We start from the raw sequence: 24,268 nt of genomic DNA on the forward strand, positions 1-24,268 counted from the left end.
CCCCCCGGCCTTCTTTTCCTTCTTCCCATTCGAACTTTATAGATCCGTTCCCTTTCAGACAGAACGCAGCTTATTCCTCTGGATCTCCTAGCATAACTAAACCCGCCCGTCGCCTCCACAATGTAGACCATGATGCTGGGGTTATCAATTTCTTGGGCCCTTCTGCATGGGCAGCAATCGTAACCATCTGAGACTCGACTTTCGAAACATAGCAGTAACAGGATGTATGTCTGGGACCGGGTGCACTCCACAACAATTAGCATGTTGTGGCTGGAATATGCAGGGCAGGGAGGAGAGGGGATGAAGGGGGCGGGAGGGTGCTAGATAGAGGATAGGAAAGGGGATATGAGGGGAATTGAGAGATTATATAAATCTGTTTCCAAGACGGGAGTAAGTAGAAAAGTAGTCCCAACCGCGCCAATCCAAGAGAGGCAATTGAATGTCAATTTGACCCTGATGAGGATCCATTATACAGGATGTAGTAGAATCATCAAACGCCGTGCCCAATGCATGACAGTTACGTCTATATAATACAGTCTCCGCCCCAAAGCGTACTATCATGACCGTCTGGTTATAAAAGAAAACCAGCCTCCAGACTTCGGGGATTCTTCCCCGGACTTAGAATCATCTGTCGAAACTCCTATCCGGTCTAGAGGGCCACCGGTTCGTTGTCTCTCCTTCTCGTTCTCAAAGGCTTGCTTGGCCTTATCCGCTATAGTCATCTTCTTCTCGTCAATTGCCTTCATGACCTCACCCTCTACCTTCACTAATGAATCGGCTGCTTCTTTTGGTGCCTCAACTCCCAGAGTGGCCTGGCTAATCGCTGCATCATCAGCCCCCTCCTCTTTCTTCAGGCCCGAGAACAGCCATTCTGATCCCTTCTTGAAAATGCCCTTCTTCTGTTCCTTCTCAGCCTTCAGTGCTTCCACCCGGGCCTTCTCTGCATTATCCATATTTAGAAAGTTGATCTGGGCTTCCGTCGCGGTACCAGATGCCAATGCCTCTTTTGCCGTATGGATAGCGGCATCGTACTGAGCTTTCTGCTCCGCGAAGAACTCGGCGCGTTTCCGACGGTTGTAGATCATCATGTCTGTCAAGGCGTATACTGTGATGCCACCCGCAATAACTGTACCTCCGAGTCAATATTTGGTCTACTAAATCAAGCTCTCATCGCCACTCAATTGGGATCAGGAGAGGATGCCATACAAGTAGCCCCGATCAAACTCAGCGCCGTAAACCGATGGGCTTTGTCTGCCCAGACCCGCCCCCTCAGGATCAACTTATCAAGCGTCGAGACCTGTGCATTTCGAGCAGCGTCCGCAGCGGCTCTAAGTCTCCTAACCTTCTCTTGTGGTGTTTCCCCTGGCGGCCCTGGTTTCCTTGGTGGTGCAGAATTCGCTTTCACGGCCGACGGGTGGAACTTCGCCGACGCGTGCGGTGTGGTGGATGTAAAGCGCGTGGCATCTGCTGCTGATCGAGACATCTTGGTCAAGGCCAGGAACCGTAATGGCCGAAGAGAACTCTTGAAAGGGGGAAGAAATTGAAGTGGTGAATATTTCGGGGTTCGATTGCATGATCCGGACCACGTCCGTGAGAATTTTTAGCGGCGGATGGTTCCGCCCTGTTATATCAAGTGAAGCTTTGAAGCTTTGGAAACAACATATCTTTGGTTCTACTCGCCCACCAACTTTGACATATTGAAACAGTGGGTGGGAGAAGTGAAAAGAAGCTTATGCGGAGCTGTGAGAATATTATTGGCTCCATGCCCGTGGGACTGCTCGGTATGATCGTTGTGCGATCTTCAACTCTCCTAGATATCTGAGATCCAGATACTCACGTTCTGGACCACAGGTCTTGCTTGTCAATTATGTCTTCCAACAATACACCAGATCTTGCCTCGGTATTAAGAACTCTAGCTGGTCTTGCCCCTCAGAATCAACACCAGGGTCATGCTACACATCAAATTAATCCACAGGCACCTCACCATTTTCAGCCTCCCCCTCAGCAGGCGTGGCCACAAAATTCTCTAGCATCTTCGAGTAATCAGAATGCTACACCGGCGAGTGCCACGAAAATCGTCGATCCTGCCACTATTATTGACTGGTCATCGGGTCTAAGATGTGTGATGAAGACTGTTGCAAAGCATGAGAACATGCTACAGGACATTCGGCGTGTAAGCTATTTTGTCCATATCTAGTGACAGCATTGCTCATTCTCTGTAGATGATCAAGGTCCAGCACGAGCATGAAGAACAGTGGTGGAAAGGCCGTCAAGCTCTCCGGGAGAGACAAGAGGCAAGAAAGGAGGGCCAGAAGAAATTGGACGATGTCCTGTAAGTCTAGGCAACCGTACCTTGGATCAAGTGAGGCATATTGATGGTCTTAGGAAACTGGTTGGTGGAGCTGTCTCGGCAGGTTCATCGAATACCACCCCGGAAGAGATGGCCAAGGAACTCGAGACTTATGACATGAAGGTCTACAAGGCCCAGATGCAGATGGTGAGGGAGATGACGGCCAGGCTACGAAGCCTAGGTGTTCCCTTCTTTGGGACGAGGACTGAGCTGGTAAGGATCAATGGGAAAGGGGGAGCAGAAGAGGGACGGTCAGCTGGTGGGAAGGGCGAGGATGGGATGATTGACGAAATTGAGCTGGTGAAGCTACAGAAGAAGATGCTTGCACTATTGGAAGATCTCTGTAGTGAATGAGGCAAAGCATACAGATGATTGTAATGGCAGATACTGCCTCTGAAATCCAAGCAGTATTACCTGTGTCTCGAATTACTTTGGCAGCATGCAGTATTAGGAATGATAACTGTAGCTGCAAACAACTATAGTTAGGTAGAAGATACCTCGAAAAGGATCATGGGATTGATCACGAGATTCACAGGCGGGTGTCAAACCACGGTACCTATGTTCTGGGCATTGATATTCTGAAGGAGTTGTTTCTTGTCCACCAAAGGACCGTGTGCTATTGTTATCTCATAATCTACCTTTTATAGGGTACCTACAGAGTAGGGATGAAAGTACTCGACGAAGCCTCATCCCCTTCTCTCACAGTGTAAGATCACGTGCACGGCCCGCGCCCGCCATCCGCGCGACTTCCTAATCCTCTCACTTCCACCCAGAAAATGCGACATGCAACAAGACTTTCCTCGTCCTCACCTTTGCCTCCGTTAATCACCATTATAAGAGGATTATCAACATCAAGAGGATTAGCCATGGATGCAACTCATCGGTGGATGCATTCAGATCTTTCTCACTTTCTCAACAGATATTCCTAGGTTTCTCTCTTTTTCTCTTCCTCTTTCTCTCTTGCGCTCCGCTCGCCCATGGCCTCTTTCCGCGGGGCGGGGGCTACAGCGGAGTGCGACGTGCAACAAAGCCTCGCAGGACTCAACTGTCGGATAAGGATTTACGCAGCCGGGCGCCGCTGATTCGTGCAATCATCTCCCGATCCCTTTTCCGACGCCCGCTGCCGACATGCGGCGACTATAGCTACCAGGAGCAGGTCGGGAACTTCACTTGGAGCTCCCAGCATTATCAAGAGCATCTTTCTTCCTCTTCCCTCTCTATCGAGTAGAGTAGTTTGTATATATTATCTCTTCTCTCTCTTTCAATCTCCCAAGCGTCATCCGCTTTATGAAAGTACTGCTTGTTGATTTATTGTCTTATTGATATCCCATCCACCGGACAACCCCCCCGGACGACCTCCTCAAAATGTCAGGACCCATTCGCAAAGGTCTGAAAGAGATCCTGAGAAAGGACCCTTCAGATATCGTTATCCTCTCGTCTCTCCGTACCCCCATCACCCGCTCCTACAAGGGACAGCTCAAGGATGCCTATCCCGAAGAGCTCCTCGCAAGCGTCTTGAAAGCGACGCTCGCAGCGAACCCCAACCTCGACCCTGCACTCATTCAAGATGTCGGCATTGGAGTTGTTTTGTCTGAGCTCGGTGGTTCCAAGGCAGGCCGTATGGCAATGAACCATGTCGGGGTCCCTACAAGCACATCCTTCTACACTGTCAACCGAGCCTGCTCCAGTGGTCTCAGCGCGATCACGAACGTCTCACATCAAATAGCAACCGGCATGATCGACATTGGTATTGGTGGTGGAATGGAGAGCATGACACGGAATTACGGATCGAGGGCTATCCCCACGGTATTGTGGCCGGAATTGAAGAACAGTGAGGTGAAGGATGCCCGAGACTGTATCATGCCTATGGGACTCACAAGTGAGAATGTGGCGGAGCGGTACGGGGTGAGCAGAGCGGACCAGGATGCCTTTGCGGTGTTGTCGCATCAGAAGGCTGCGAAAGCCCAGGCCGAGGGCCTCTTTGACAAGGAGATCATCCCCGTCACCACGAGATACCAGGAGGTCAACAAGGCCGGAGAGAAGGTCGGCGAGGAGCAGCAGGTCACAGTCACGAAGGATGACGGGATCAGAGCAAATGCTAGCATTGAGGGTATGGCGAAGCTGAAGCCAGCATTCAAGGAGAACGGGACGTCGACCGCCGGAAACTCCTCCCAGATCTCAGACGGTGCCGCCGCAACGCTGCTCATGCGGAGAAGCACCGCTACCGAGCTGGGTCTCACCTCCTCGATCATCGGGAAGTGGGCCGGGACCCAGGTGGCTGGTTGCAAACCGGATGAGATGGGAATCGGGCCTGCGATCGCGATCCCCAAGCTGCTGGAGTACACTGGCTTGAAGACGGAGGATGTTGGACTGTGGGAGATCAACGAGGCGTTTGCTAGTCAGGCCATCTACTGCTTGAGACAGCTCGGTCTCGAGAAGCAATTGGAAGAGGGCAGAGTCAACCCTAAGGGTGGTGCCATCGCTCTGGGTCACCCTCTCGGAGCAACTGGTGCTAGAATGGTTGCTGGCCTGCTGCCCGAGTTGGAGAGACAGGGTCTGCAGACCGGGGTGGTCAGTATGTGCATTGGCACGGGTATGGGAATGGCTGGCCTGTTTGTCAGAGAATAAGTAGCAGAAGGGGTCTTGTATAAAAGAAAAAACATTCGGATCATCAAAATTCCCTTGTCATGAGAGAAAGAATCTATTAAATAATAAAAGCCGCGCCAGATGATAGCGAACAGCTACATTAAAGATAACCCAACACCGAGCGCCATGCTTGCCGAGGTCGAGGTGCTACACAATGCAATCCCGAAGAGGCGGGAGACCTTTCATCACACCCATGATAACATGGCAAATTAATCTAGTCATCAAGACGTAATAATGTGACTGAAGTGACCAGGAACCTTATTCCGGCATTTCTCACAATCTGCCCGGTATCCCAGGGTGAAAGTCCTCTTCATACCGACTCCAAGTTCCCCACCACCGGTCCAACTCCTGAGACTATGCTTTGACCGGGTATGCCCTTTCTTTGTTGGCGTCTCCCTTCCCGATTCAGACTCAACGTCCATTTGCATGCCACCAAGCCCATCCGTGATGATACTTGGGCTCATCTCACCCTCACTTATAGGGCTTGGTAGTCTTCGACCTCGGCGGAACCTTTCGACCAGCGCCTCGTCGTCTGCGAAATCGGGGTCGCTGTGGCGGAAGGTTTTCTCGGCACGTATGTGGGTTGCGAATGAGCTATGGATCGGTGTTGGGACACGTCCGGATAAGCTGGTTGCCGGATCATTGCGATACGGGGCCGGTGAGAGGTGGCTTGAGTCGGCCATCTCATAGTCATCGGAATAGACGGCCACGTCGGACATGTGGCTGGATTGGGAGCTGTTTGCAGCACCCACACATGGTGAGCTAGGCGGGAATGTGCCAGACGGAGAGGAGGAATATGGCGAGAAGAAGGACTTCGGCTCCGTAGTAGTCCTGGGGGTCTCTTCTGAGTCGGAATCGGCGGGTGTGATGGTTGGAGGGACAGACGGCGGTGTGAAGTTCGTGACAAAGGGAGAGATTTGACGCGTCGGTCTGGGCGAGGTCCGATCAGGAAGAGTAGCTATTCGACGTTTCTTGGAAGACGCCGACATCAGTCCTGTAGCTTGATGGGCATACCCAAGGGGAGCCTCACCATACGATGCTCACTGAAGCCTGAAACACTGCCATCATCCGCCTGGTCCCTTTCACGCTTTCTGTTGTTCCACTGCGGTACAAACATGTTGCTTTCCAGTGGTATCCGACAGCCTACCTCAAGATCTCTGTTGCGTTGCCGTTGTGCTAAGTTGAAGTGGTAAGTAGTGAGTGACAAGGCTGGTGGCTCCTGCGGGCGGCGACTGGTCGATGGATAAGCGATTCAGATAGAAGCCCAGAGATACCCTGCGTAATATTGTATCTCCGCATTCATGAAGGTACGGAGTTGAGTATTTATCATAGGGAGATTGATAAGGCGAGTTCCAGGGCTGCTTCACGAAGGATGGGTGCAGGGTTTTGGTGTTTGGGATGAAGCTCGAGGGATCGAGGGTTCAAACTTCAAGGGATCGAGCCTGGGGGAGGTTTCCCGGTCCACGGCTTCAGGCGAGGCTGTCAACTTTCTCAGAAGCAGTTAGAGCCTGAGGCAAGCACCACGGTCCGAACGGACGCTTAGCGAGTACGAGTAAGGCTTTAGACCCTTGATGCCTTACTTTAGTGCCCAGGCTCTGCCGCCACAGTCAGCTCGCACGTGATCTCCGGCTCCCTCTCCGGGGCTAGCCCCAGCCCGTGACCAATGACCGAGGTTTGATAGGTAGGTAGGTGCGTTGATAGGTGGACCGAGCGAAATAATTTGTTTGCCCCCGCCATTCTTTGCAGCATATCACATTAGAGTTGACTCACCCTCTTTTGTATATTTCAATATCCACAAAAGAGACCTCGTCTCTCATTCTTCCCTTCTCTTCTGGAATCAATTGTTTCCCATTTTCCGGCAACTGAACAGCCTCACGAATATGCCTGGTCTAGACATGGAACCCTTCGTTACCGATGATACTCGAAGTATGACCCCCACCATCAACTGCGCCGATGTAGGATACACCGCAATTCGGAAGAGTCGAACTGACAATTGCTTTTCAAAACAGTCCTGGGTCAGGATCCCCTGATTCCACCCCAATTATTGCTCTCCGAGATCCCAATTACGGATGCCTCCCTCAAGACCGTAGTTCAAGGTCGTAAAGATGCCATCGAGATTATCATGGGCAGATCTGACCGCCTCCTGGTCGTCTGCGGTCCCTGCTCTCTCCACGACCCAGCCACTGCTATCGAGTATGCCTCTCGATTAAAGAAACTTTCAGAGAAGCTCTCGGACGACCTCTGCATCATCATGCGTGCCTACCTTGAGAAGCCCCGCACGACTGTCGGCTGGAAGGGTTTGATCAACGACCCTGACATCGATGAGTCTTTCAAGATCAACAAAGGATTAAGGATCAGCCGTCAACTTTTCTGCGACCTCACCACCAGCGGCATGCCAATTGCCTCGGAAATGCTGGACACGATCTCCCCTCAATTCCTCGCAGACCTCATCTCTCTCGGTGCTATTGGTGCCAGAACCACTGAGTCCCAATTGCATCGCGAGCTTGCCTCCGGTCTTTCTTTCCCAGTCGGATTCAAGAACGGTACAGATGGTAGCTTGACAGTTGCAATTGATGCCATTGGCTCTGCTGCTTCAAAGCACCACTTCATGGGTGTCACGAAACAAGGTCTGGCAGCAATCACCCGGACGAGCGGCAATGAACATGGTTTCGTCATTCTGCGTGGCGGTACCAAAGGTACAAACTACGATGCAGAGAGCGTCAAGATTACCAAGGAGACCCTGCAGAAGAAGGGTCAGAAGCAAGCCATCATGATCGACTGCTCACATGGTGAGTCCTATAAAACTGGTAGTAGAATATTTGACTAACGACAGTAGGCAATTCGAACAAGGATCATCGCAACCAGCCAAAGGTTGCAAAAGTGATCGGCGAGCAACTTCGTGCCGGTGAAACTTCTATCATCGGTGTTATGATCGAGTCCAACATCAACGAGGGCAACCAAAAGGTACCACCTGAGGGACCTTCAGGTTTGAAGAAGGGGGTCAGCATTACCGATGCCTGCATCAACTGGGAGACTACGGTTGAGGTTCTTGAGGGTTTGGCAGAATCGGTAAGAGAGAGGCGCAAGGTGATTGCCGCCAATGGCAACAGCAATTAAGCTGGGTTTGGGAAGTACGATTGGATGGATGTGTGGTTCTGGGAGGGTCATCGCGCGGCGTTTGGAGGACTTTCACTTTGAAATACATTAGAACAATTTTTGCGTGTGGGGTTTGAACAGATGAACTCTGCCGCATTTGGAAGACAAAAGCTTGAGTGGAATTTCAGGGGCTCAACTCTCCTTGGTCAATCATTATCAGTTCGGGTCGCATTTTCTTAATAGAGATAGATAGATAGTCTAGATGCTGCACCAAGCGGCCTCGCGGATTCTTGGAAATTTCAAAGATTTCCCAGAGAAAAGTCTTTCTAGTTCTATTGACCCCTCCATCACGCTCATAGTCTGCTGATCTTCGACATATCGTCCTGTAAAATAGGTGTCGAGACGATCCCCTCTGTAACGCCCTTCACAAGCCTGATGTTCACATAATTCTCATCTGGGCTCGGCCAGGAGTAATCCTTCCACTTGCCCAAAATCTCCCAAACGCCCTTCGCCAAGCTTGCAATGTGCTTCCTTCTCTGTATGCTCCATTCCCTCTTTTCCTGGTCCACCGACCCCTCTCTGCCGGGTAACCCATCCAAAACGCTATTCCAAACTCTCATGGTCTCTTCCAATTCCTCCAGATTACTAACCCCCATCACAGAAACTCCAAGGCCTCCAACCCCGCCCACCACGGCACCCTCTTTTGCCCACCTCTCCAACCCCCATCTGATAGCCACGACCTCCAGGCGTTCCCCTTGCCCCTCCACGAACTCCGCCGCTTGCATGACCACCTTCCGCAACTCGCTTGGCGCCGGGTGGAAATCCCCTCCTGCACCCACCGGCACGCCCTGCGATCTCAACAAGCCCATGCCCAGCACACTCGCGTTCGGGACGACACTCACGCCAGCCCTGCGCAACCTCTGCACGCCCTGCGTCAACAGCGTGGTATTCTGCAACGTGAAATTCGCATAGCTCTGCACGACATCCAGCGGCTCGCCCGTCTCCCTCAGCACCAGCTCCGCGAGCTCGCACAGCAGCGGCACCGGATATCCCGAGATGCCGACATACCTGATGGCACCGGTAGTGTCGCGGATGCGCCGCAGCTCCTGCACCGCGATCAGGACCTCGGCGGGCGACACAAACTCTACGTCGTGGCAGTAGACAACGTCGAGGTAGGAGGTGTGCAGACGCTGTAGGCTGCGCTGGATTGAGTGCCGCACCCAGGCGGGCGAGTAGTCGAACTCGGCGCCGCCGATGCGGCCGACTTTGGTGAGGAGGATGTAGGAGGGGCGCGGGTGGTGGGCGCGCACGCTGGGCGTGGAGAGGGCATTGCCGAGGAGCTCTTCGGAGGGGCCGTAGTAGGGGGAGGTGTCGAAGGCGCGGACGCCGAGGGAGAGGGCGCGCTCGATGATCTGGTTTGTTGGCAGCGCGAGAGGATCGAGGTTATATTGGGTGTTGAAGGTCGCAGTCCCGCAGATTAGAGGGGGGAGGATATTCGCCAGTGGGGGTTGGGTGGGCGGCATTTTGAGATTCGAGCGAGACGCGGTGGGATTGCGGCAGATGAGGAAGAAAGACGAAGAACGCGTCAAGAACTGAATACAGGAGCTAGATGCTGCAAGAGAAAACAATATATCATTTTGCAAATATGGTGAAGGCTGTAAAGAATGGAAAGACACGTTGTGCCGGGCGTTGGTGGGATGTTTTGCCGCTTACTATTAATATTCACATGTGCAGCACGCCTTATACACTGATAAATCTGATAAATAGATAAAAACTTTAAAAGGTCCCTGCAGCGATTACCTAATATGCGAATGTACAGTACCTTGCCTTACCTTAAGGTGCCTTGCCTTGTTAAAGCCGCCCTCGACACCCTCAAGTTATAGCCATGTTCAGTTTCCTACGTTGTATACAGTACACCTGTGATGTGACATCTTCGTCTACCTACGTAGGTAAGGTATCTTACAGTTTTGTAAGAGAAGTACTGTTTAAGTGGCTCTACTTTACCTAATTTGCGAATAGGTAACAACGTAAAGATCTTTTGAACGCTCACATCATCATACCGTACCGTTACTTCTACAGTGATGTCTTCTCGCCGCACCTTGGCCGATGCCCGATTGCTTACCTATGTTGCGCAATCCCATGGGTGAGGTCTCGAAACCTCGTCCTCGACAAATAAAACTGGCCCGCCATCCCCTTGTGCAGCTCGTGAAAGCTTACAGGTCAAACCATCGACCACGTGACTTACCAATAACTGACCGCTTTGAGAATATGGCCGCCATTATGAAGACACGATACTTTCAGTAACCCAGAAGGACTCAAGTACTGGCCTTCTTCCGATAACTCAAATGATTGCCTCGAAGGAATCTCAGTTTTCTAGCTCCTGCGAACCCCCCCACCCTTAAGCGTCCCTGGCGTTTAGGTGCCTCGGGTGAAATCGCACATTCACCACGATGTGCTCAAGCTCCAAGAAGTCATGCCGGAGCTTGCGCGCCGCATCAAAGCCATTCCAATCGAACGATTCCGATATTTTGTCTAGTGGCACGTGTTGATCATATAAATCACGCCGGTGCGTTCGACTGCTCGAGATTACGGCGATGATTGAGCCGACTATGTATAGCTATGGTGACCTTATGGCGAAGGTCGAGAAATCATGCGTGCAGTTGAGCATCCTAGCCAAGGATAGAGATGAAGCACGCGAGTAGGTTGAGAGATACCGGCATCGCATACGCAAAGAAACCGAAGCAAGAGCGTTTTGAAAATGTCCCGAAAGAAATTAAGGAGAAAATGGCATCTTGAAGTACCTAATGCATCTGTGGTGGAGTTACCACGAAGGGGTATCATTTGCTTTCCGAAAGACTTTGATAATAAAGTCATTCTGAATCGGTATCTCCTCGTTCCCTTTGCAGAGGAAAGATTCGGAGAGGAACAACTAGATTCGAGGCTCACTAACGCCTTTCCATATTGTCAATTCCTGACCGCTGCCTCCTGAACCATTGGGAGGAAACCAAACTACAGAGATTTCGATAATTATAGAATGGAAATGAACGAGATGCAATAATATGTCTTGAGAATCTTGGGCCAGCAAGCAGGGAAATCCCAGATAGCTTGGGGACAGTAACCATACAGAAGCAGCCAACTTGGCGACTGTGTATATATTGAGGTAGCAAGAGAAGAGATGTGGTCAGGATTGAGAGCTTCAAACGGCTCAAGGCTCGCTCATGGCTCTGATCATGCCCCAGAAAACATCATAACCGAGGCAAGTCGTCCGCCAAGCACGGGAGAGTCAGCACAATAGGCATCATGAAAGCAGGTGTATTTGTTTCTTGCAGAAGCAATGTAAGCGCCAGGATCCCAAGAAGAGGAAGTCTAGGTCTGCTTCTACCCGTGCACTTATCTAAGGGGTCCACGGATGAGTAAACTTTCCGTGGCTATCGCGGATGTTGAACGGAAGCTAAAGCGATTTTACCAAGGCAAGGTACCGTACCTTACCAGATTTATCGTAATTACCGTATTATGTCCGCCCATGTGGAGCATCCACACAGGACTTGGCTATTATTGAGAGAAAATATAGGCCAAAGATACAGATATACGTATATCGTCTATATCCCTTTACATATCGCAGCAGCCTCGATCCAGCCTTTCTCGTCATCACTTTATTTTAAAGTCCCAACCTCTCCTTCTCGCTCACATTACATCCTCAGATCTTCTCCGCATCATCTATCAGACTATCCCCCGCCCAAGTATCCAACGCATTGTGGCCAGGCGACTCGAGACCATGCATGCAGGGTGCACCTGAGTGGATTGTTGGTTGCTGCCCGTCCGCCAGCTTGCCACAAGGGACAACTCTAGCTCAACCCTGCTCTGTTGCTCTGCTTGGCCCGTACAGCAGTATATCCCTTACCTTACCTTGCTTCCCCTCGCCCTCCCTCCCCAGCATTGGCAATCTATCTGGATCCGCTCCGCTCCGCTCGTGTGACCGACGTTGGCACTGCAGAGCTGTGGCTCAGGTCCTCAGGCGAACTCGGGATTCCCTCCCCGCAGCGGCTACGCTTGGCGAGACCAGCGACCGAGACGCCGCATAAATTCACGACTCTACGTCAACCTCGCATCCGGCCGCACCGTTCAAAACCTCCACCTTTTTTCGACCTTCGCGGGCGCAATCATTGACCCAGGATCTCGATGACCTGTTGATCTGGAATCTGCGCATCGCGTGTTTGCAGGATGGGCAATAACAGCACAAGGGAATCGCGGGGTCGGGAGTCGCCTTCTTCCCAAGGGGATCGACGGCATGGCTTGGGCAGTCGGACGAACTCCCCAGCGGACAGACACACTCCGCCCGTCTATGGCTCACGGGCTGCTGGAAGAGGTAGCAGGCCCGACCTCTCAGTGTTTGGTATTGGTACGGGCTTAAACACCAGTAACATACCGGAAAGGCGAGAAACGAAGCAGGAGAAGGAGGCCAGGAGGTTGGAGAGGGAGCGGCAGGCTAGGGTCGAGGAAAGGGAGCGGAGCATAAGGGAGGAACATGTCGATGGCGGATATCTAGTTACGATGGGTGTTTATACTGGGATCGAGGATTTCAACAAAGCCATCGTAAGACAGCTGATGGTATGTATGGACTGCGCTATCCTCGGCTCCAGTACTGACGTTTCTAGATTGAACGTCGAATTGCCCCATTTTGGCGTGGTCTGAACGACTTCAAGGAAGAATGGACTGAGCATCAATTGGTTGCAGCTGCCAGAGGTCTTCCGATCCCTGCTGCGGATGAGATACCTCAAGAAGAATCAACTAGACCCATCTCACCCGAATCTCCCCATACGTCGGATCCAAATCTCCAGAACTTGACGGCACCTATCTCATCACGATCCCAATCAGCGTCCTCGGAAGCTTCTGCGGCTCTCTCCCCATCGCACCCAGCATTCTCCGATCCTTCCAGTCCCTCCCCTTCTGCATCTACCACTCAGTCGTCTCCTTTACGACCACGAACAAAAATATTAGCGTCTCTAACTACGCCCTCGAAAGGTCCCCCGTCTATGGACATGGTGCCAAGAGAGATCCAGCTTCCTAAGGAACCTTCCGTCAATGGTCAGGCCATGGAAGCGTTCCTGTACAAGGATGCAACGGAATGCCCGATTTGCTTTCTGTATTACCCTCCGTACCTGAACAAAACCCGATGCTGTGATCAACCAATATGTTCCGAATGTTTCGTTCAAATCAAGAGACCAGACCCACACCCCCCAGAACATGAGCACCCCGATCCCTCGCGATCGGGAGCTCCATCTCCTGAGCCTCCCGCCGAATCGGAAGCATTAGTATCAGAACCAGCATGCTGTCCCTATTGCCAACAGCCGGAGTTCGGTGTCACATATGAGCCTCCGCCATTCAGAAGGGGTCTAGCATACCCTAGTCCGAATAATGGACTTGAAGTCTTGTCTCCGGCAATGTCATCATCCTCTTCCCTCAATACGCCAGGGAGTCCACCAACACTTTCACCGGGCCCACACAAGAGACGGACAACATCACTCTCAGCCAACGCTTCTACAGTTATCACAACAGACAGGGTCAGGCCGGACTGGGCAACAAAGCTTGCAAATGCCCGGTCCCATTTGGCTCGGCGGTCTGCAGCAGCCACAGCATTGCACACAGCTGCATACTTGATGGGGAATCCTAGCGGAGACAATCGTAGTTTTGGCTTCGCGAGCCGCAGTCGATTTGGTAGAAATCGTGGGGAGAATAGTCCAGGGCCTAGTGGATCGGCCACACCTTCTCACAATCCCCAAGAGCCAGCATCACAAGCGGTGACAGAACAAGCTTCCCCAGCACGGAGAGAAGGTCATGGAGGTACAAGGAGACGAAACCGAATGGATGATCTAGAGGAGATGATGATGATGGAGGCCATCAGATTAAGCTTGGCAGCCGAGGAGGAAAGGAAGAAGAAATCGGAGAAAGAAGCCGCCAAGGAGGCGAAGAAGAGAGCCAAAGCAGAAAAAAAGAAAGAGAAAATGGAAAAGAAAGGGGTATATGGGAGCGGAGCAAGCTCTGCGAGTGGGAGTGCGTTAAGCCTGTCACTGCCTGGGCTTGGTAGAAGGAGAGGTAACAGCACCGCATCCAGCTTAGCGAGGGAAGTCACTCCTGAAAACGCTGAAATTCCAGGGTCCAAGGGCAAAGCGGTAGATCGTGGCGTCGTAGGCGCTCCAGCTACATCAGCACCTATTGATTTTGCTCGAGCGGGGAGCAGTACCGTCCAGCACGGAATCACAGGGGCGCGACAGCTTGATAGGGGAGCTCCTGCTAATACTCAGGAGTCGCACCAACCATTATCATCTCCAACCGCCCCTGATAGGCCCTCTCATCTGCGCCAGATGAGTAACGCTTCCAGCCCAGCTTCCTCTTTTAACGAATCCATTCCAAGTAGCCTCCGCAATGATCCTCATCCCCGCGGCTCGTCATCGACCTTGGACACTCAGAATTCCCCTAATGGCAACACAGTTGGTAATAGGAGCAGTGTGCACGAAGGTGGTGATTCAAATGGAAGTGCAGGTTCCGAACCAATGTTCAATTTCCAAAGCCTGGCTGCTATGATCGGCAATGAAGATGGAGACAAGGCCGATGCAACCAAACATATTGAGCATGGTGAAAGTGGGGAGACTCCAGTAATGGGAGCCCAGGAGGAAAATTCAACTTCGGGATTGGAGGACAGTACTGCTACTTTGAGAGTAGATGGCTCCAATACAATGCGTATCGTTCCTCCAGATGTAGGGGCGGATAGGCAAACAACGATGCCTTGGACACCCCAAAGTACGGCGGCGCCCGAGCTAGTGATCACTCCTGGTACACCTGCTGCGATGAGCCATAGAGAGGAAGATGCGAAACAATTAGGTGCACGGGGAAACGCGGAAAGTACAAGGGAGATTGAGCAATGAGCTTCAAGCTAGCCTTTGCAATTGGCAATGCGATGACAATAGATGGCTGTATTAATGATCTTATAGGGTGCGCACGCGTTGGTTTTGCATGCCACAGAGGCTTCTGGCGTTATGGTCCTAGGAGACTTTTGGGTGGAGACGGCAGGCATATTCATTCGTAAGGCGAGGTAGGCGTACCAAATGGATGGCCTTATTATGCAGTCTTTGCTTGCTTGGGATGGGAATGGGGTTAGGAATAGATGGTATTCATAAGATTTGGCTCCTCTCACTATTCATCATGTCGTGTGTCGTAGGCCTGATGAACTGATACAAAGTCCTCAGATATAAGAGATTCCCAAGACCTGTGACCCTGACTACCTTTAATTACCTTAAGCTCCCGTTCATTCATTCAGGAGCCCGGAGAGGCCCTTGATCACATGATACGATACGAAATTAATGCGACAATAGATGGGGTTTTCACATTCCCATTCACAATCCGATCCTCATCAATATCGCAATCGCAAGGCACCTCCAACATACTGTATAACCAACTAATTGGCTGAGAATTGCCATCTTTTCGGTTATTGACAGGAGCCAGGCAATTGGTGTTGGAGGGGCAGCTCGATAGGCCAATATCGGAGGGCCGATGTTATCACCAGATAAGTAAGGTCCCGTACTGGACAGTGAAGAAAGTTACAGAGATATCTTTTTCTTTTCCCGTTCCAGAACATTGGTTACGCGTTGGCTTCCCTTTCCTTTCCTCTCCCTGCGATGAAAAGCCCAATCCGCCTCGGGGTGCTTGTCCCCTCCTCCAACACGGCTCTCGAGCCATTGACCCAAGCCCTCATCACGAGTTTGAACGGGCGTCTCTCATCCCACTATATCACCGTCCACTTCTCTCGGTTTCCCGTAACAACCATCTCCCTCACCCCCGGCGGCCTTGCGCAATTCGAGCTCGCTCCTATTCTCTCCGCAGCGCAGCTTCTCTCACACGCCGAAGTCGACATCATAGGAGTATGAAACACATCTCTTTGAACCCCCTTTCCCTCGCAATTTTGCCATGAGCCTCTCTCCCCGGGCCATGATCAAACAAGTCATGGGGATTGGCGAACAAGATCCGGATACGGCATACTGACGTTGCGAGATTCCAGTGGTCAGGGACCTCCGCTGGCTGGCTTGGGTTTGAACGAGATATCGAGTTATGTAGAGCGATTCAGGAGGCGACGGGCATCAGAACCACGACGAGTGTGTTGGCGCTGAACAAAGCTCTTGAGTTATGGGGCGTCAAGAAACTGGGATTGGTAACGCCGTATCTGGATGATGTACAGGAGAAGATCGTGGCGAACTATGCCGCGATTGGGATCCAGATTGGTGAGGGGATGGAGCGCCACCTGAGAGTGGAGAAGAACATTGAGATTGCGGGAATCACTGAGGAGGTTCTGGATGGGTTGGTGGGAGAGGTGGTGCGTGGGGGGGTCGATGCGGTTACGACTTTCTGCACGAACCTCGCTGCCGCACAGAGAGCAGAGTTCTGGGAGGACAAGTACGGCATACCGGTATTTGATACGGTTACTACGGTTATATGGGACATGCTGAGAGAGTGCGGTCTTGATGTTGGGAAAGTCGAAGGCTGGGGCATGATATTCAGGAAAGGGTGAAGATAGGTAATAAGAGACATGATGAGAGCTGTCTTGCTTCTTTTCTTATTCCCCAAATACGGGAATCTTCAGTCCATGCATGCCTTTATATCCTGGGCTTTCGCTTTCCATCCAGCTTTTCAGGACCTCTTCTCTCTCCACGATATCATAAACCGCTACCCCTAGGGGCCGGCAAGTGTCAAGCATCCTTTGCGCTGCATCCTCTCCCCAGCCATGCACTGAGAGGTCCCCTCCAGGGCACGCGGACATTGCGCATAGCAGGTCTGTCTCAGCGAAGAATGTAAAGTGATCAGAAGGTTTTGCCGGAGACGGCTCCCTGGGTTCAGTCAGATCCGACAGCTGCAGCTGAAAGAGAGAAGGGGGGGGGGGGGGGGGGCGTACATGAAATATTTCCCATCTGGATTCAAGCCTGTCACTTGAAAGACATTCAGCACATCGTGGACATCTGCCTCGGTGAGGCCGAACGGCAGAACAGCGCGCACAAGGTTTGAGTGACATTGGTAGTCGAAGTCATCACCGCTGAGTAATTTATTTACTATATCCTCCATCAGTTGCTACACATCTAAATATCTCAGGGTCTCGGCCTGGGGCCCACCGTAAGGATCGCATCTATTCAACCCGTCAGCAGAAAGTCTTGCCAGGGATAAACCCGACCCGGGATGAAATCGCTCACCTCGTCCCAAGCAGATCATGACAGCGTCCCCCAACCTCATCCGGACCATAACCCTTCAAGCTATCACTCACAATAGTTGCCAGCGGCCTCAGATACGGCAAGTTCGACCACAAGCGGTCGCCGACGCTGACGTGTGAAGCATTGAGCTGCCTGGTCCGCGCAGCCCAGAACCTCTCGCGGGGGTTATGGAGGGAGAAGATATTCAGATCTCCTACTTGAGGCCCGTACGGCGTTGAGAGGGTGCAGAGCTGTCCTGTATTCCGATTAACTTTCTATTCTGAAATAAAAAGGCCTGTATATCCCAGCTTATTATCATTGATCATGTGGTGCAAGAACTGATAAGTGCTGCTAAATACCAGCATCACTTAATCAACTCCCCCACCCCACTCATCCACCATCCCCAACAGCGCACGTAAAGAAAGGGAGAGAGTAAATATGATGAACAAACATCTTATAACGTAAATATAAACCCTCCTTAAAAAGAAAACCAACCTTTCCTAACAATCCAAGCTTTCCCACTCCTAATAGGGATCTCAAAACTCTGAACTACCGTCTTGCCATCCCCCTCAGCAATTTTACCAAGTCGTGCGTACAGCTCTCGATCACCATATAGCGCCGAGCTGTCTTTGGCGGGGTAAGCAGGCTTAGGGACACGAGTTGCCATGATTTGAGGTTTCAATATCAAACAAGCTGTGCGACAAAGAACCGATCTTTGGCTTCCGTATGCTGAAAACCGGACTTCAGTAATTAATCATTTAATTAATTAGTAGTCAGAAGTAGATTGATAATCCATGAGCTTTTCCATTTCCTTACCTACTTGCTCGCTGTATAAAGGTGGGAGGGCACGATAAGGTACCTCTTATCAACCCGACGAATAATAATCTGTGATACTAGTGGGCAAAACGGTAGATTGTGGTATATATTCTGATAAGATGTTTTGTTCACAACAACAAGAGCAATATAGCGCAGAGGAAGCGCGCCGGGCTCATAACCCGGAGGTCCCTTGATCGAAACAAGGTATTGCTACAAATCCATCAAAATCTTTTTTTTGCAGCCCTTTTTCCCTTGCTTGATGTGGAAGAAATGTGAACAGCCCCCTTTTTTGGAGGGGGTTTTATATCTTTTTTTTTTGACTGTTGTGATTTTCTTTACCGCTTTCTTTTGGTCTCTGTGCTTTTACCGAGAGGTTTTGAACCACAAGAAACTAAGGTACCGACTGATGTCACGGACACTGGAAAGGTATTCTGGCTGTGCTACTACTTCCTAGCTGTAAGGATATAATGTTGACCTAGAAATGTCTACCTACCTAGTTTTGCCTTTTTACTGTAGCAATGTATCAGCATGTCTGCCTGTCTCTGCCTTTCAGAAAGGGGTTCAGACAAGTTAGGCGAAAACATAGCCTTGCAGACGAGCAGCACTTCTAGATAACTAGATGAACGGGTTAGAAGTCATTCTAAGTTATCCCAGCGTCTCAAATGTTCGAATTGGTTTGTAGCTCATGGAGCTATGCTGAAAAGTCCTCAAAATAACTTCCTTCGTCGTGGTTTAGACTCGAACATTCCTCCAGCCTTGCGTTAATACCTGAGGCACCAAGGCTTCACCCAGCAGCATCTAGGCCTGGTACGAAAGACTGACTGACGAACCGCACCCCTCCTTTCCCAAGTTCCACTTCACGACGCGCAACAAAGAAAAAAAGCATGGAGACGACAATCCTCAGCTCCCGCGAAGCAGCAGCATCCGGGTTCCCGACGAACCCCGAGGAATTCGACGCGGACGAGCGCATCTCGTTCTCGAAGCTGGACGGCAAGTTCCTGCTGGTGCAGGACGACGGGGCCGAGTTCGAGTTCGACGAGGCGCTGCGGCGCTGGGTGCCGGTGCTGGACGAGGCGCTGCTGGAGGAGCAGCAGCGAGCGTATCGGGTGTCTGGGGTCGATGAGCACGAGCCGGTGGCGGCGGCGAGGAGGAAGAGGAAGAAGGAATATGTCAATGGGGAGGATGAGGTGAGTTGGACGGGCGCCGCGCTTTCTTTTCCTTTCCTTTCCTTTCCTTCTCTATCCTGTCCTGCGAGCTGGCTGTTTCCTATTGCTTTTGCTGGGATTTCTAAATTCCGAGTCCCAGGTAAAGGGTATTAACGTGCAAGTTGTAGGAAGGCGGACGAGCAGTACGAGCCAGCAAGAAGCCCAAGCCGGCGCGAGAACCACGCGCCAACACCGCCGTCTACGTAACGGGCCTCCCAGCCGACGCCACAGTCGACGAAGTAGCCTCGGTCTTCTCTCGCAAGTGCGGCGTGATCGCCGAGGAGATCGATAGCGGGCGGCCGCGGATCAAGCTCTACACGGACGAGCACGGGGCGTTCAAGGGCGACGCGCTGATAGTATTCTTCAAGCCCCCGTCAGTGGACATGGCCATCATGCTACTGGACGACACGCCCCTGCGGATCGACGACGGGCCTGAAGCGCCGCGCATGCGCGTCCAGGCCGCCGATGCGAGTTATAAGAAGGTCCAGCATGGCGCGGGGGAGGAAGGGGGCCAACCAACAACGGCGGAAGGCGAGCGGGAACGCGAACGCCAGCGCACGAGCGCGCGCGAGAAACAGAAGATCATCAGGAAGACGCAGAAGCTGGACGCGCGCCTCGCGGACTGGAGTGATGACGAGCCGGCGACGATGATGGGCGAGTCCAGCAGCGGCGGCGGCGGCAGTTCGCGCTGGGACAAGGTCGTCATCCTCAAACACATGTTCACGCTCGAGGAGCTCGCCGAGGACCCGGCCGCGATCCTGGATATCAAGGAGGATATCCGCGAGGAGTGCAGTAAGTTGGGCGAGGTGACGAATGTGGTGTTGTTCGACCTCGAGGCTGAGGGCGTGGCGAGCGTGCGGTTTACGAGTGCCGAGGCGGCGAGGGCGTGCGTGCGGCTTATGGATGGGAGGAGTTTTGCGGGGCAGAAGGTGGAGGCGTATATTTCTAATGGGCAGGAGAAGTTCAAGAAGTCGAAGAAGAAGGCGGATGATCATGAGGAGGAGGAGGAGGATAAGGTATAGATGCAGCAGCAGCTGCTGCATGATGAGACGATTGTACGATAGGGGGATATTTGGCCAAAAAAAAAGGGGAATAAAGAAACAAAAAGGCTCTGAAAATGGGTTCTGTATCAATATCATATCATAGCATAATAATGTATAGGGTACTCTATTATTGACAACCCGCCTAGTGATGACGATAAAAGGCTTCCAAACACTGGAGACAAGACCAAAAGTCCTTAGACGCATTAAACGCCAACAACGTATTTCTTTTCTCGCTCATGACGCCAAAAAACAAACACTTCCATTAAGACCCAAGATCATTCATAAACAACACGCGGTATCCCGAGTTCAGGCGTTCGGATCACTCTCTGGAATCTCCTCCTCCTCGAGGATGCCCTCCACCGGTAACTCTACCCCTTTGACAGGGTGGATGAGCATGGGCGGTAGACACATCCTGCCCTCGCCGCCTCTCATTCCATTAACGCCCTGGCCGCTCCTTCCCTCATCCACCGTCGTCTCGAATTGCTCTCCGCCCTCGTTGTTCACCTTCAGGCCCAACCAGCGCTTCCACAGATTCGGCGCGAACCCGGCATTGTAGTACCAGGTCATGCCCAGGAGGTTATGTTCCCTCTCCCCGAAGACGCTTGTTCGAGCCCCTCCAGTGGCGCCGTTCCGGCCGGCATTCATCACACTAGAGAGATACTCCGTCGGCCATTCCCGATCCACGTACATTGGGTGCGGAACGTAGACTGCTTTGTAGCCGTGGTGGAGGGCGGTTGTGGAAGGCCACATCTCCGAGAAGGCATGGTGCTTCTTGAATGTCGTCTCGCGATGCATGGTGGTGAGTAGTCGTCTTGACATCCTTGAGGAGGTCACGATAGCTGCGCGCCGTGGGGGAAGGCCTTCAGTAGTGTTGTAGCCGGTGATATCGTTGGCAAGGAGCCAGGTCGTTCCATCGGGGTCGAAGAGGGGGTTGAAGGTGATAAGATCAGCATCCTCACCGACACCCCAAACGTACTTATCCTTGTCGTATCCAGTGGGAGGCACCGGGTCTTCATCTATTTCGAACCAGTCCTCCGGGTTCTGAGGTCGCTCAGGTCCCCAGATTGATTTATCAGTTTTGGGACGATCAGCTGGGGTTTTGGCACCGTTGAGACCAGACCACATGTTGTTGGGACTGTCGGTACCCATCTCGGTCTGCACTCGAACCATCTGCTTAAAATCTTCCCAGGAGCCATGAACAGATGGGACATAAAATCTGCTATTCCGCTCCCACAGACCTTTACGAGGTTGCTGTTTAGTCCACTCATTAATCCGCGAGAAAAGATTGTAATAATGCCCAGTGTAGCGAATATCAATTTCCCAGTGCCAGAAGAAATCGTACTCGGGATGCTTGTGTGCAAAATGTTGCATGGCCATCTGGAGTCCTCGATAAGAGCCGTGAACTGGTAGGTTGGGGCCTCGTGCATAGGTATCAAATATGCCTTGGTACAACATGAGCATCTGCGTCTCGCTCCACAGCGTGGTAATCCCATGAAACTCCTCGGGTACAGACTCCCGAAGGTGCTGCTGGTATGTCTCTTCATCAGCCCAGATTGGGTGTTTCGCCTCATCCTTCACTTGGACCAACAGATGTACGTCGTACTCTCCGCCAGACCCGAGAGACAGCTCCGATATCATGGCTCTGAGATGCAGAATATCCTCCTCCTTATACTCGAACTCATCCCAGGAGCGTATTACAACCGCAGTCCGAGGTAAAAGTTTGTGGTTCGTTACGGCACTGGGGCTTGCTTTCCCACCATCACGGCCTGATTCGTCTCGCCTGTCCATGGCCTTGTCTCCAATAACGGAAGCGGACGTAGGAAGTTCAGTAACAGGGGCTTTCTGCTGAAAACGTGCAGCATTTGCAGCAAAGCATCTTTTCTGTGCAGCTCCCCAGTCGACTCCTCTGTAGTCCACTTGATTGACACCCGAAGTAGTCTTCCACACAGCTTCTGATCCTTCCTTTTCTCCATATTGGCCAGCCCCAGTACCTCCATATCCTAGCCCATATCCAAAGCCATAGGGTCCAAGCCTACCATATCTCTCAAAGCAGATATCTTCTGGTAATCCCAGCAAATCGTAAGACCCCATGACGTTTTCGGGGAATCCGCTGGGTCTGCCGTAATAATATTGCAGGTTTGGAACCTTGACTTTTGATTCAGCATCAAGAAAACATTCTTGCACAGGTGCATATTTGGACAGATATTCTTCTGAAGTGTGACTTGTGTAAGCAAGGAATGGTTTGCTGGCAGGGATATCTCGAATCGGTATTGAATCTGCCTCGATTGACGTATGGTTGGATAATTCCGGCTCATCCCTTGCTAATGGATACTCTGGTTTGTTATCTTCAAAAGGGACTAAAGTTCGAATGCCTCCATAATAGCGCGTCAGAAACTCGAAAGACTCCCACGGAGCTGGAGGGGGCGGAGGTCGTTGTCCAAGATCCCCGACCTCTACTCTTCTCGATGAGACAATACTCATCCGCACCAAGGTCACCAAAAATATGATAATTGTTGAGATCAGGGCACAGCAGAGGCATCGCACTATCTTATTGGGGAGCCTGTAGGACGATGGTGCAGGCCGTCGCGGGCCTGTTGAAGGCTTCCGTAGAATGGGTCGAGAGGCGGAGTACGAGTCCGAAGTCTCTCGTGAAGACCGCGGCGAGGATGAAGAGGAAGAGTAGTCGGAATCATCTTCAGAATCATCTGAATCTGACGGGGCCTGTTTCTCGGGATCGACGTCTCTCGAACGTTCGTGATGGCGGACAGGGAGCTCTGAATATTGTTGACGTGAGGATCTTTTGGCGACCCTCAGAGGACTCCAAGAGCCAAAGCCAGCCATCCCGGCACCAGTTCAGTAGAACACAAGGAGCGTCCGTCTGTTGCGTCTTATCATGTATAGTTAGTGAGGGGCATTAGGAGAAAGGATGCAAGGAGAGAGATGATGTATTCAAATACCGACAATTGTTTCTCAGACCCAGGAAATGAGGATATAATAACGGAAGACGGCAGACTGCAGCATATAGAACTACTGAGGAGAGTCGTTGGTGTTAGTGAGTCGAAAACCCCCGATCGAGTGGTCTGTCTCCAAGCATCATGGGGAAGCCGTTGGTGTAGCAACAGCTGAAAACAACAACATCATGCCGTTTTGGGATCTGCCGAGGATAACTCCGTGGGGGCGCCGTGCCAGGCAGCCAGGCCGCTATAATTGGCCAATGAGACAGTAGTGGGTCAACAGCCACCTCCACCGCAGCCTTAGCCACACCGTCCGTCCCCCGTAAGGCTGAATGAAGTTGTAAGGCTGATTCTTTTTTCTCTACGCCATGGATCATGCGAAGTGGTCGCGCTCAACGCAGTGATAGCAGACTCAGCAGACCGGTTCCTGGCCAGGGAGGGAGATGTTGTCGGGCTATCAGGTTACGAAGAGGGATGGTAGAAAGACATTCAGGACGCAGTGGCAGCACAGCTCATCGTACAGCAGCAGCATCTGCACACAGTCACAGACAGCCACGATACACACTCCTCCGGTCTCGGGGGGCTTCTACTGAGAGAGAACTTCCTGCTTCTGAGGCTCTTCAAAACGACAACCGTTCATCTCTTGACCATGGAAGTGAAGACCCGTCTCGTGGAAGTACACAGGACGAGGTATCTTTACTATTCTTTCTTTCTTTTGTCTTCATGTCTGGGAGAGAAGGGCAATGAAGCATTGAAGCATCGCAGGAGATGCTCCCGAGGATGCGGGCCAGTGCAGTGCGTACAGCTGATCCACCTGCAGATTGCATGTCATGAGTGTTCGTTCCCTTCCTTGCTTTTGTTTCTTTTTTCTTTTTCTTATCATTCATTCCGTTTGGCCGCTTTGTTTCTTTTTTCTCTTCTTCTTATC

General features: G+C 51.8%; 11 protein-coding genes across 11 annotated transcripts; 6 read left to right on the forward strand and 5 right to left on the reverse strand.

Annotated features, from left to right (window-relative positions):
- Window positions 1-557: 557 nt before the first annotated feature.
- On the reverse strand, window positions 558-1,483 carry M430DRAFT_100534 (hypothetical protein; the record flags this gene model as incomplete). Its single annotated transcript, XM_024860638.1, has 2 exons — window positions 558-1,126; window positions 1,207-1,483. The coding sequence occupies 2 exons, from the start codon at window positions 1,481-1,483 to the stop codon at window positions 558-560; spliced, it is 846 nt and encodes a 281-aa protein (XP_024721271.1).
- A 384-nt stretch (window positions 1,484-1,867) lies between these two features.
- Window positions 1,868-2,704, forward strand: M430DRAFT_27097 (hypothetical protein; the record flags this gene model as incomplete). The annotated part of the gene is made up of 3 exons (XM_024865521.1): window positions 1,868-2,173; window positions 2,223-2,332; window positions 2,386-2,704. The coding sequence occupies 3 exons, from the start codon at window positions 1,868-1,870 to the stop codon at window positions 2,702-2,704; spliced, it is 735 nt and encodes a 244-aa protein (XP_024721272.1).
- Window positions 2,705-3,560: 856 nt separating this feature from the next.
- On the forward strand, window positions 3,561-5,097 carry M430DRAFT_228080 (hypothetical protein). Its single transcript, XM_024864771.1, has one exon. The coding sequence runs from the start codon at window positions 3,716-3,718 to the stop codon at window positions 4,976-4,978; it is 1,263 nt and encodes a 420-aa protein (XP_024721273.1). The 5' UTR covers window positions 3,561-3,715; the 3' UTR covers window positions 4,979-5,097.
- On the reverse strand, window positions 5,026-6,394 carry M430DRAFT_41370 (hypothetical protein). Its single transcript, XM_024867472.1, has 2 exons — window positions 6,027-6,394; window positions 5,026-5,967 (listed from the first exon to the last, which is right to left on the reverse strand). The coding sequence occupies exons 1-2, from the start codon at window positions 6,111-6,113 to the stop codon at window positions 5,218-5,220; spliced, it is 837 nt and encodes a 278-aa protein (XP_024721274.1). The 5' UTR covers window positions 6,114-6,394; the 3' UTR covers window positions 5,026-5,217.
- A 367-nt stretch (window positions 6,395-6,761) lies between these two features.
- Window positions 6,762-8,258, forward strand: M430DRAFT_57916 (hypothetical protein). Its single transcript, XM_024868701.1, has 3 exons — window positions 6,762-6,922; window positions 7,006-7,785; window positions 7,833-8,258. Exons 1-3 carry the CDS (start codon window positions 6,877-6,879, stop codon window positions 8,111-8,113), a joined length of 1,107 nt encoding a protein of 368 aa, XP_024721275.1. The 5' UTR covers window positions 6,762-6,876; the 3' UTR covers window positions 8,114-8,258.
- A 187-nt stretch (window positions 8,259-8,445) lies between these two features.
- Window positions 8,446-9,615, reverse strand: M430DRAFT_100207 (hypothetical protein; the record flags this gene model as incomplete). The annotated part of the gene is made up of 1 exon (XM_024860616.1): window positions 8,446-9,615. One exon carries the CDS (start codon window positions 9,613-9,615, stop codon window positions 8,446-8,448), a length of 1,170 nt encoding a protein of 389 aa, XP_024721276.1.
- Window positions 9,616-12,313: 2,698 nt separating this feature from the next.
- On the forward strand, window positions 12,314-15,015 carry M430DRAFT_18191 (hypothetical protein; the record flags this gene model as incomplete). Its single annotated transcript, XM_024863812.1, has 2 exons — window positions 12,314-12,700; window positions 12,748-15,015. The coding sequence occupies 2 exons, from the start codon at window positions 12,314-12,316 to the stop codon at window positions 15,013-15,015; spliced, it is 2,655 nt and encodes an 884-aa protein (XP_024721277.1).
- A 743-nt stretch (window positions 15,016-15,758) lies between these two features.
- On the forward strand, window positions 15,759-16,652 carry M430DRAFT_41374 (hypothetical protein; the record flags this gene model as incomplete). Its single annotated transcript, XM_024867473.1, has 2 exons — window positions 15,759-16,008; window positions 16,146-16,652. Exons 1-2 carry the CDS (start codon window positions 15,766-15,768, stop codon window positions 16,650-16,652), a joined length of 750 nt encoding a protein of 249 aa, XP_024721278.1. The 5' UTR covers window positions 15,759-15,765.
- Window positions 16,465-18,086, reverse strand: M430DRAFT_34427 (hypothetical protein). Its single transcript, XM_024866548.1, has 5 exons — window positions 17,818-18,086; window positions 17,326-17,578; window positions 17,248-17,261; window positions 17,034-17,187; window positions 16,465-16,968 (listed from the first exon to the last, which is right to left on the reverse strand). The coding sequence occupies exons 1-5, from the start codon at window positions 17,987-17,989 to the stop codon at window positions 16,698-16,700; spliced, it is 864 nt and encodes a 287-aa protein (XP_024721279.1). The 5' UTR covers window positions 17,990-18,086; the 3' UTR covers window positions 16,465-16,697.
- An 899-nt stretch (window positions 18,087-18,985) lies between these two features.
- M430DRAFT_34428 (hypothetical protein) lies at window positions 18,986-20,421 on the forward strand. The gene is made up of 2 exons (XM_024866549.1): window positions 18,986-19,325; window positions 19,472-20,421. Exons 1-2 carry the CDS (start codon window positions 19,023-19,025, stop codon window positions 20,363-20,365), a joined length of 1,197 nt encoding a protein of 398 aa, XP_024721280.1. The 5' UTR covers window positions 18,986-19,022; the 3' UTR covers window positions 20,366-20,421.
- Window positions 20,350-23,663, reverse strand: M430DRAFT_119357 (hypothetical protein). The gene is made up of 2 exons (XM_024861741.1): window positions 23,344-23,663; window positions 20,350-23,273 (listed from the first exon to the last, which is right to left on the reverse strand). The coding sequence occupies exon 2, from the start codon at window positions 23,225-23,227 to the stop codon at window positions 20,693-20,695; it is 2,535 nt and encodes an 844-aa protein (XP_024721281.1). The 5' UTR covers window positions 23,228-23,273; window positions 23,344-23,663; the 3' UTR covers window positions 20,350-20,692.
- Between the last annotated feature and the right edge of the window lie 605 nt (window positions 23,664-24,268).

This window comes from Amorphotheca resinae (assembly GCF_003019875.1).
Source record: "Amorphotheca resinae ATCC 22711 unplaced genomic scaffold M430scaffold_5, whole genome shotgun sequence".
Taxonomy (NCBI): domain Eukaryota; kingdom Fungi; phylum Ascomycota; class Leotiomycetes; order Helotiales; family Amorphothecaceae; genus Amorphotheca; species Amorphotheca resinae.

Bases quoted from the DNA above. Each gene is read 5' to 3' on its own strand.
- M430DRAFT_228080 (XM_024864771.1), top strand. From the start codon at position 3,716: ATGTCAGGACCCATTCGCAAAGGTCTGAAAGAGATCCTGAGAAAGGAC.
- M430DRAFT_41370 (XM_024867472.1), bottom strand. From the start codon at position 6,113: ATGTTTGTACCGCAGTGGAACAACAGAAAGCGTGAAAGGGACCAGGCG. The intron at 5,968-6,026 runs GTGAGGCTCCCC...GCGTCTTCCAAG, and splicing joins GCTTCAGTGAGCATCGTATG to AAACGTCGAATAGCTACTCT.
- M430DRAFT_57916 (XM_024868701.1), top strand. From the start codon at position 6,877: ATGCCTGGTCTAGACATGGAACCCTTCGTTACCGATGATACTCGAA. The intron at 6,923-7,005 runs GTATGACCCCCA...TTTTCAAAACAG, and splicing joins CGTTACCGATGATACTCGAA to TCCTGGGTCAGGATCCCCTG. The intron at 7,786-7,832 runs GTGAGTCCTATA...TAACGACAGTAG, and splicing joins CATGATCGACTGCTCACATG to GCAATTCGAACAAGGATCAT.
- M430DRAFT_34427 (XM_024866548.1), bottom strand. From the start codon at position 17,989: ATGGCAACTCGTGTCCCTAAGCCTGCTTACCCCGCCAAAGACAGCTCG. The intron at 17,579-17,817 runs GTTGGTTTTCTT...ATCGGAATACAG, and splicing joins AGCTTGGATTGTTAGGAAAG to GACAGCTCTGCACCCTCTCA. The intron at 16,969-17,033 runs GTACGCCCCCCC...GACTGAACCCAG, and splicing joins CCAGATGGGAAATATTTCAT to GGAGCCGTCTCCGGCAAAAC.
- M430DRAFT_34428 (XM_024866549.1), top strand. From the start codon at position 19,023: ATGGAGACGACAATCCTCAGCTCCCGCGAAGCAGCAGCATCCGGGTTC. The intron at 19,326-19,471 runs GTGAGTTGGACG...TGCAAGTTGTAG, and splicing joins ATGTCAATGGGGAGGATGAG to GAAGGCGGACGAGCAGTACG.
- M430DRAFT_119357 (XM_024861741.1), bottom strand. From the start codon at position 23,227: ATGGCTGGCTTTGGCTCTTGGAGTCCTCTGAGGGTCGCCAAAAGATCC.